At 33.3% G+C, this 11,284-nt stretch overlaps 1 protein-coding gene across 1 annotated transcript; it reads left to right on the top strand.

Moving 5' to 3' along the window:
• The first annotated feature begins 7,064 nt into the window (after nt 1-7,064).
• Nucleotides 7,065-10,263, top strand: LOC145983788 (protein CFDP2-like). The gene is made up of 2 exons (XM_083116836.1): nt 7,065-7,700; nt 10,129-10,263. The coding sequence occupies exons 1-2, from the start codon at nt 7,065-7,067 to the stop codon at nt 10,261-10,263; spliced, it is 771 nt and encodes a 256-aa protein (XP_082972962.1).
• The last annotated feature ends 1,021 nt before the right edge of the window (nt 10,264-11,284 follow it).

Raw genomic sequence — 11,284 nt, 5'->3', positions numbered from 1 at the left:
CACTTGTAATTACTCGATGCAACTAGTTCCAGTTACTCAAAACAGAACTCCACGTGTTGCACTCATTCTTGGGGCAACTTGTACTCGGCATCAGGTAAGAAGAGAAGAATCCCAAGGAGTAATACAGGATCTGTGGACAGAAAATATAGTTGTTAATTCTCTATCAAAAACCACAACGTCCATTGAATATGTTATTATTTTCGTGAAGTTCATCTTAAAACTAATTTCATAACACATTTGGAACTGCAATTCAGAATATGGGCGAATTTTAATATCAATACAATCTAGTTACAAATTTGGTACAGTTCCACACTATTAAATTGTTCACTTAAAACAGCATATATCATCAACTTGATGTAAGAACATTTAGTCTTGAATGTTGTAATCTTCAATAATATGCACAAACCGGAAGGGATTTGTGTCTGCTACTAAATAAAATTACTTTGGTGGATATAATATCAATTGAGTGCAACTATTCGTCAAAGTATTTGCTTTACTCAAATAATTTGAACTTAACTGTAATGAAATGTTTTTTAAAATATATTGGCAGACGGTGATTGTGCAGCATGTAAGGAGACTGGCTGTAACCTGCGAAAACCAATTCCGGTTCTAGGATTAGTTATTTTAGGTGGAAATTTGTCTGACCACATCTGAAGTTAATTCAAGATCAAATGAAATGAGTACTTGGGAAAAAACTTTGGACCTCAAAGCAAAGAAACCGTGGTGCTTCCATAAAGAATTTTATCTCTAATGCTTAGGTTTTTGATTGAATGATTGATTTGATTTACTTTACTTCGCTTCCTCTGCCACTTTGGCTAATTTTCAAAGATAGAGGTGAATGATGATATCATAAAGTTGATGAATGGACACTCACAAACATTCATTTCCATTCCAGGATTCGACCCGGAACCCCTGGCATCGTAGTGTAATGTTATAACCACTTGCCAAGGGGACCGGCTCGAAAGTCTAGGAGCTTGACACCCATTCCTCTTATGAACAATAATATCACGGTGCAATATGAACTAAAAATGTCATACCTCTGATTTGTTCAAAATAAATTAATACGATGAAGCCACAGAATTTCTTATATTATATCCATTTCGAAAATTCGAGTATAGCCTAATGCACAGAATAAAAATATAAATAGAATAGAAAGGAAATCAATATTTACAATATTCAAAAATACTGGATTACTAGATTTGTCATACGTGGATGCAGATATTGCACGTACAATACATCTAATTGCAAATTCAATAAGGATAAACTCAATAATATTTTAATATCTTAATTTTAAACATTCGGAAAGCTAATGAGATATATATGGTAGGGTAGGATCGAGATCATATAATAAATATAACAGAGTCTACTGACGTTTTTAGAATTACGTGCAAGTAGATACATTTACCCAAAATAAAACTCACCTCCACATCCTGCAAATCATCATGGTAATGTTTGTTTTCGGCATCAGGTATGAAGAGAAGAAATGAATTGTCTCTCACCTGTGGACAGGAAACAATGTTGTAATTTCTGAATCAAAAGACACAAGTGACATTCAGTGTAACACATTTCGAAATGTTTGATTTTTTCCTATAATTAGTTTCAATAGGAGACAAATTGAAATATGAAAATACTCGACTAGATATATTTAACTTCGATTGTGCACAGAAGTGTGTGCTTTGCGCGACGTCTAATCATCAATAATGCACAGAAATATAGGTTTGCTTTTAAAAGTACGCATTTCGACTAAAATAATGGAAAGTTCCTTAACTGTATAATCAATTACATGTATTCAACATTGAAAAATAACTACATCCAATATAAAGATGCTAAGAATGATGATGAAGAAAGCATAGTAATTAAATGTACTTCTTTGAATCAAAATCAGATATAAGGGAGTAAGTTGATTTGACTTCTGAAATGGATAAATATAAAAACACGTAAAATGCCTTGATATTGAAGTCATAAGTAGCTACTTAATGCCTTCTTAATATTAAACAATATTTAGAAAATGTTATTTACCTAACTTGCAATATTTTGAAAATGTAATGGAAAACTCACATGCGGTGAAACATAACACTTCGCTGCAAACCAAAAACAAACAATCGTTGACGTGCAAGAACTTGTGATGAGTAACCGGATCTAGTCACACTTATAATTACTCCATGCAACTAGTTCGAGTTACTCAAGACAGGGCCCCACATGTTACACTCATTCTTGGTTTGTGGTCGGCATCAGGTAAGAATTGAAAACTTCCGAAAAGTAATCTTGGATCTGCGGACAGAAAAGGTAGTTGTTAATTTTCAACGAAATATTGGAACGTATATTGGATTGTATAGTTAAATTGGTTATGTGTTTCTAAAAATTAACTTCATACCCTATTTACAAATGTAATTCATAATGAGAACAAATTTCAATATCAATTCATTCTATTTAAATAGGTTGCTTTCAGTTACACACTACTCGAATGTTCATTTGAAACAGCATGGTTCATCAACTTGATATAAGAAAATCGAGTGTTGATTGCTGTGATCTTCAATAACATGTACAACGTACTAGATTTCTATCTCCTACATATTATGACTAAATTGAAGGATATGATATTAAAGGAGTGTCAATATAGATTAGAGTATGTTGCTTTACACAAATAATTGCATCTTGACTATAATTAAATTTATGTTAAAATGCAAGACATTTCGTATAAATATGTTTTGAGAAACCACGATGGTGAAGCATGTAAGAAGACTGACTGTCATCTGCGAGAACCAATTTCGGTTCCAGGATTAGTTATTTTAGGTAGAAATTTGTCTGACCATATACAAACTCTGGGGTTAAAACATGATCAAATGTAGTGAGTTCTTGGTAACTAATCTTTGGGCGTGCAAGAATACAAAGCGTGATGCATATCGCTACACTTCCACAGAGACCTATATCTCAAATGTTTATGTACTGTACGTCCATTTCATTTCCCGAGCAATAATATCACCATGCAATTTGGAAGGAAAAGTTTTACCTCTACCCTCTTCAAGATAAATTATTATAATGAAGGCTCATCATTTCTTATATTAGCTTTTCTTCGAAAATTCGAATATTATACAGAAAATAAAAATATTAGTAGAATGGAAACGAGAACCATATTTACAATACTCCAAATGACTGGATTACTTGATTTGTCAAATGTGGATACCGATATTGTACAATAGGTCTCCTTGTAAATTCAATAAATATAAACTTAATAATATTTGAATATCTTACATTTAAACATCCGAGAAACTAATGATATATATCAGGTAGGGCAGAACCAAGGTCGTGTAATAAATATAGCCGAGACTAGCAATGTTCTTAGAATTACATGCAAGTAGATCAATTTACCCAAAACGAAACTCACCTCCACATTCTCAAATCATCTTGGTACTGTTTGTTTTCGACATCAGTTATGAAGAACTGAAATTAATACTCTCTCACCTGTGGAGAGAAAGAATTTTGTAATTTCTGAATCAAAGGACACAAGATACAGTCAGTGTAAACGTTTAGAAATGTTTTTGTCCATTAGTTAGTTTCACAAGGAGACAACTTGAAATAATGAAAATTCTTGACTTGATATATTTAACTTCGATTGTGCACAATAGTGTGTGCTCTGCGTAACGTATAATTATCAATAATGCACATAAATATCTGTTTGCTTCTAACTGTGCACATTTCTACTGAAATGTTGAAGAGTTGTTTAACTCTATAATCAATTGCATGTATCTAACATTGAAAAATAACTACATACAATATAAGGATGCTAAAATATGATAATATAGGTAACATAGTAAGTTAAATGTACTTCTTTAAATATAATCAGATACGAAGGAGGAAATTCATATGTCTTCTGAAGTAGAAAAATATAAAAACGTAAAATGTCTTGATATTGAAATCGCATAAAGTGACTCAATGCATTTTCAATTTTAATTAGAATTTAAAAAATTTTGATTACTTATCTTGCTACATTTTGAAAACAGAAATGAAACATCATATGCGGTGCAACAGAACCCTTCGCTGTAAACCAACAACAAACAAATTATGATGAACGAGATATTGTATTGAGTAACCGGATCCAGTCACACTTGTAATTACTCGATGCAACTAGTTCCAGTTACTCAAAACAGAACTCCACGTGTTGCACTCATTCTTGGGGCAACTTGTACTCGGCATCAGGTAAGAAGAGAAGAATCCCAAGGAGTAATACAGGATCTGTGGACAGAAAATATAGTTGTTAATTCTCTATCAAAAACCACAACGTCCATTGAATATGTTATTATTTTCGTGAAGTTCATCTTAAAACTAATTTCATAACACATTTGGAACTGCAATTCAGAATATGGGCGAATTTTAATATCAATACAATCTAGTTACAAATTTGGTACAGTTCCACACTATTAAATTGTTCACTTAAAACAGCATATATCATCAACTTGATGTAAGAACATTTAGTCTTGAATGTTGTAATCTTCAATAATATGCACAAACCGGAAGGGATTTGTGTCTGCTACTAAATAAAATTACTTTGGTGGATATAATATCAATTGAGTGCAACTATTCGTCAAAGTATTTGCTTTACTCAAATAATTTGAACTTAACTGTAATGAAATGTTTTTTAAAATATATTGGCAGACGGTGATTGTGCAGCATGTAAGGAGACTGGCTGTAACCTGCGAAAACCAATTCCGGTTCTAGGATTAGTTATTTTAGGTGGAAATTTGTCTGACCACATCTGAAGTTAATTCAAGATCAAATGAAATGAGTACTTGGGAAAAAACTTTGGACCTCAAAGCAAAGAAACCGTGGTGCTTCCATAAAGAATTTTATCTCTAATGCTTAGGTTTTTGATTGAATGATTGATTTGATTTACTTTACTTCGCTTCCTCTGCCACTTTGGCTAATTTTCAAAGATAGAGGTGAATGATGATATCATAAAGTTGATGAATGGACACTCACAAACATTCATTTCCATTCCAGGATTCGACCCGGAACCCCTGGCATCGTAGTGTAATGTTATAACCACTTGCCAAGGGGACCGGCTCGAAAGTCTAGGAGCTTGACACCCATTCCTCTTATGAACAATAATATCACGGTGCAATATGAACTAAAAATGTCATACCTCTGATTTGTTCAAAATAAATTAATACGATGAAGCCACAGAATTTCTTATATTATATCCATTTCGAAAATTCGAGTATAGCCTAATGCACAGAATAAAAATATAAATAGAATAGAAAGGAAATCAATATTTACAATATTCAAAAATACTGGATTACTAGATTTGTCATACGTGGATGCAGATATTGCACGTACAATACATCTAATTGCAAATTCAATAAGGATAAACTCAATAATATTTTAATATCTTAATTTTAAACATTCGGAAAGCTAATGAGATATATATGGTAGGGTAGGATCGAGATCATATAATAAATATAACAGAGTCTACTGACGTTTTTAGAATTACGTGCAAGTAGATACATTTACCCAAAATAAAACTCACCTCCACATCCTGCAAATCATCATGGTAATGTTTGTTTTCGGCATCAGGTATGAAGAGAAGAAATGAATTGTCTCTCACCTGTGGACAGGAAACAATGTTGTAATTTCTGAATCAAAAGACACAAGTGACATTCAGTGTAACACATTTCGAAATGTTTGATTTTTTCCTATAATTAGTTTCAATAGGAGACAAATTGAAATATGAAAATACTCGACTAGATATATTTAACTTCGATTGTGCACAGAAGTGTGTGCTTTGCGCGACGTCTAATCATCAATAATGCACAGAAATATAGGTTTGCTTTTAAAAGTACGCATTTCGACTAAAATAATGGAAAGTTCCTTAACTGTATAATCAATTACATGTATTCAACATTGAAAAATAACTACATCCAATATAAAGATGCTAAGAATGATGATGAAGAAAGCATAGTAATTAAATGTACTTCTTTGAATCAAAATCAGATATAAGGGAGTAAGTTGATTTGACTTCTGAAATGGATAAATATGAAAACATGTAAAATGCCTTGATATTGAAGTCATAAGAAGCGACTTAATGCCTTCTTAATTTTAAACAATATTTAGAAAATGTGATTTAACTAACATGCAATATTTTGAAAATGTAATCGAAAACTCACATGCTGTGAAACAGAACACTTCGCTGCAAACCAACAACAAACAATCGTTGATGAGCAAGGGTTCCCTTGCTCGATACGCCGTCGAAGCACATAGTGTGCATAAAATGGACTTAAAACACCAACCGTCCAACCACCCAGCAACTGAAACGTCCTAGATATGCTTTAAGTAATTTTCTAATTCATGATCAAAGCTGTGCCATGGATTTCTGCGGTCCATAAACGCATTTAGAAAAGGGGAAGTCAATACGATGAAGACGTGTTACAACGCTTGTCAACAATTACATTCACAAACAAACAAAATGTGCTACAACCAATACTCACACTTGCGTCTCTGGGTTCCTGTGCCACTTTGTACCACTGAGCCACCACACCTTTCAGTAAGCATAGCATTTCTTCCTTCTTCTTTCAGAATGGTCTTGAAATCGTCATCAACTTGAGATTAGGATTTGGAATCTTTCCTACAGCGTTTAAAATTCATGTAGAAGAGGAGTCTACTGAAAATGTAACCGTTTTGGTGGATATAGTGGGGAGCGTGTACCAATAATTGTCCTAACTTTTGCTGTATATTTTGTTTGGGTTGCCCGCATATTTTCATTGCGAGCGTGTCAATCGAATGTGCTCTTGTCGTTGTTTGAGGAATTATTTAACCTTCATCGCTCAATTAATTTGCTTATTGTTGCAAGTTACATATGTTTGCACCAAATAAGAACAGTGAGCAGTGATCCGATTATTTATCGTAACAGGTATCTCAGAATCCGAACTAAACGAAAGGTTTACAGTCCAATATGTAGAAGTACTAAACCATCGGACAGTTTGCTCGAAAGGATTGGGACGTTCAAAATAGCCGGAACAAGACGCTCATGCATATCCACTTCTGACGACAAAAAGAAACAAGTTCCTGCCATGAATCTGACAAAACAAGGAATAGCTGACCAAGTCTTAGCAACAAAGTTGCAGATAGTCGCATTACAGGAAATAAGATGGAAAGGACAAGGAGAAATCAAGAAAGATAAATACTCTGTGTATTACAGTTGTAAAGAAACTACGGGTCAGCATGGAACTGGATTCCTAGTAAAGAGAGAAATGGTAAAACATGTACTTGGATTTGAACCGTGTAGTGAAAGAATATCTAAACTTAGAGTGAAGGGAAGGTTCTGTAATGTGACATTTATAAACGTGTATGCTCCAACAGAAGAGAAAGATGATGACATTAAAGATAAGTTTTATGAAGAACTGCAAGTAGTGCAAGATAAAACCCCGAGACATGACCTGATAGTCCTGTTGGGAGATTTAAATGCAAAAATAGGAAAAGAGGATGCATTTAAAGAAGTAACAGGTAAACATACATTGCATGAGATAACCAATAATAATGGAGAATTAGTATGTAACTATGCTATTGCAAATAATATGACTGTAATGAGTACACAGTATGAACATAAAAAGATACATAAAGGTACCTGGGTGTCCCCAGATGGGAAAACTACCAACCAAATTGACCATGTTTTAGTAAACGAACATAAAAAGGAAATGGTGCAGGATGTAAAAACAATGAGGGGTCTGAATTGTGATTCGGATCATTTTTTGGTCAAGGCAGTAATCAAACAGAAATTAATACCTGTACGAAAAAGTATTCCAAGACAACAGATAAAATGGAATAAAAGCAATATGCATAGTAAAGAAATTCTGAAACAATATAGGAAAAAAATGAGTCAAAATTTGGAAAACATTATTGATACCCAAGATATAAATGAAGATTGGAAACAACTCAAAGAAGCTATTCTGAAAACAGCAACTGAAGTAATACAAAAGCAAGATGGTAAACCAAGGAATGAATGGTGGGATAATGAATGTAAAATGGTAATAAATCAGAAAAATGCTGCACGACAAAGATGTTTACAGAGACACACAAGGGCAAATTGTGAAGAATATGAGAATAAAAGGAGAATTGCCAACAATGTATGCAGAAAGAAGAAAAAAGAATGGATAAATGATAGAATCAAAGAGATTGAGGAATACCATAGAAGAAAGGATTCAAGAAATTTTTTTAAGGCTGTGACATCTCATGTAAGAAACTACACTCATGCAACTTCATTATGTAAAGATGCATCTGGAGAAGTAATATCTGAGAAAGAAAAAGTATTACTCCGTTGGAAAGAGTACTTTCAGGAATTATTAAATTGGGAACACTTACCGTCTGAAGATGAAATACCCTAAAAATTGGAAAATGATACTGAAATTCCAATACCAACATATGAGGAGGTAAATAAAATCATAAAATCCTTAAAAATGAATAAGTCACCTGGTTCAGATAATATCACAGCAGAACTGATAAGACACGGAGGATATATGATAAGGAATAAAATTTATAATTTGATACTCAACATATGGAATAAAGAGGAAATGCCACAAGAATGGCTACATGGTATCATTTGCCCAATCTTTAAAAAAGGAGACAGGTTGCAGTGTAATAACTACAGACCAATTATGCTTCTGAATGTCGCATACAAAATCTTTGCAATTCTTCTACAAAATAGAATCTCTGAAATTACAGAAAACAAATTGGGTGAATATCAAATGGGATTTAGACCAAATAGATCTACAGTTGATAATATATTCATACTGCGACAAATATATGAAAAATGTTATGAATATAATATTGAATTGCATAACATATTTATAGATTTTATGCAAGCATTTGACTCAGTAAATAGAAATATAATTCCTACATGTCTAAAGAAAATTAATGTCCCAAACAAACTAATAAGATTAATAAAGTTGACATTACAAAACACTACAGCAGTAGTAAAAGGAAACAATGATTTTAGTCAGAAATTTGCAATAAATAGAGGAGTAAAACAAGGAGACCCATTATCAGCAACTTTATTTAGCATAGTCATGGATGAAATGATTCAGAAGTTGGAAATCAGAGGAAACATTTCAACAAGATTAAGACAGATCTGTGCATATGCAGACGATATAGTAATTACTACAAGAACTAAGCAATCAATGGTGGACTCACTAGTGAAACTAAAGCAACAGGCAATGAAATATGGACTAATAGTGAACGAAAAAAAGACAAAGTATATGAGATGTACAAGAAGAAAAAGCCAACAACAAAAAGAGGATATAGATACAATGCACATAGAGCAGGTACAGTCATTTAAATATCTCGGGTCAATAGTAAATGGAAACAATGAAATCGAAGAAGAAATTAAAGAAAGGATTGCAGCTGGAAATAGAACATGTTATGCTAATAAGAGGATATTCCAATCAAAACTAGTTTCCAGAACAATAAAATTAAAGCTGTATAAATCCATAATAAGACCTGTGGTTACATATGGCTGTGAAACCTGGGTGCTGAAAGAAGATATAATTCGAAAACTAATGATATTTGAAAGAAAGATATTAAGGAAAATATATGGCCCAACGAGACAATCTAATAATATATGGCGAATAAAAACAAACGAAGAGCTTGAAACATTAACAAAGAGTAAGAATATAAGAAGATTTATCAAAACACAAAGATTGAGCTGTTTGGGTCATATTGAAAGAATGCCCGAAGAAAGAATTGTGAAACAAATTTACAATTGGAGACCTATTGCTACAAGATCACAAGGAAGGCCCAAAACCAGATGGATAGACGATGTCAGAAATGACATAAGAAAACTGAAGACACAGAACTGGAAGAAATGTGTGTTGAGTAGAGAAGAATGGAAGGATGTAATTGAGCAGGCCAAAGCCCATAAAGAGCTGTAGCGCCTTATAAGAAGAAGATAAACGCATTTAGAAAAGGGGAAGTCAATACGATGAAGACGTGTTACAACGCTTGTCAACAATTACATTCACAAACAAACAAAATGTGCTACAACCAATACTCACACTTGCGTCTCTGGGTTCCTGTGCCACTTTGTACCACTGAGCCACCACACCTTTCAGTAAGCAAAGCATTTCTTCCTTCTTCTTTCAGAATGGTCTTGAAATCGTCATCAACTTGAGATTAGGATTTGGAATCTTTCCTACAGCGTTTAAAATTCATGTAGAAGAGGAGTCTACTGAAAATGTAACCGTTTTGGTGGATATAGTGGGGAGCGTGTACCAATAATTGTCCTAACTTTTGCTGTATATTTTGTTTGGGTTGCCCGCATATTTTCATTGCGAGCGTGTCAATCGAATGTGCTCTTGTCGTTGTTTGAGGAAATATTTAACCTTCATCGCTCAATTAATTTGCTTATTGTTGCAAGTTACATATGTTTGCACTAAATAAGAACAGTGAGCAGTGATCCGATTATTTATCGTAACAGGTATCTCAGAATCCGAACTAAACGAAAGGTTTACAGTCCAATATGTAGAAGTACTAAACCATCGGACAGTTTGCTCGAAAGGATTGGGACGTTCAAAATAGCCGGAACAAGACGCTCATGCATATCCACTTCTGACGACAAAAAGAAACAAGTTCCTGCCATGAATCTGACAAAACAAGGAATAACTATCGATGAAGTGGTATTTAATTATGTACTCCATCTTATGATGCAAGTCTTCTGTGGATTCTAGTCTATTGTGCACCCTCAGCTCACCTAAAAGAGCCATTGATCGAAGTAATTAATCTTTGGTAAAACGGAAAGTTATGCGGGAATATTTACTCAGCAACAACAACAAAAAAAAATGTGTGGTTAATGCTAAATGTGCACTATAGCAGTGCAAATTCACTTTCTACTGACACCTGCTTTCTGTTAAGAGTAAAGGAAAGTTCCATCAAGAGTGACCCTTACGCATCTAACACATATAAATATTTATGCACATAAATCCTAAAGAAAATATTTCAATTAGTTTGTTTCAAGATATTATATGATCTGCTTATCATGGTAAAACAAATACATCTTTGTGAAAATATCAATTAAAGGAAAGGATGCAACATTTAATTTCATAAGATTAAAATAAAATAAATAATAACTATAATTATTTGTGTCTACGGAAATTACGCTACATGTAATAATATTTAGAAAATTTGAATTATTTAACTTTAACAATTTTGGCTGACTAAAAAATAACAAGGCTTGTGGATCAGACCTCTGGGAATAAACTCATGGAGAGCGTGATCTTGATACTAATGACACTTGTAGAAT

This window comes from Lepisma saccharinum, chromosome 2, assembly GCF_977018435.1.
Source record: "Lepisma saccharinum chromosome 2, izLepSacc3.1, whole genome shotgun sequence".
NCBI lineage: Eukaryota > Metazoa > Arthropoda > Insecta > Zygentoma > Lepismatidae > Lepisma > Lepisma saccharinum.
This window is presented reverse-complemented; position numbering and strand designations above follow the sequence as displayed.

Coding starts and splice junctions, on each gene's coding strand:
- LOC145983788 (XM_083116836.1), top strand. CDS start 7,065: ATGAATCTGACAAAACAAGGAATAGCTGACCAAGTCTTAGCAACAAAG. Junction 7,701..10,128: donor AAAAGGAAATGGTGCAGGAT/GTAAAAACAATG, acceptor TTCTTCTTTCAG/AATGGTCTTGAAATCGTCAT.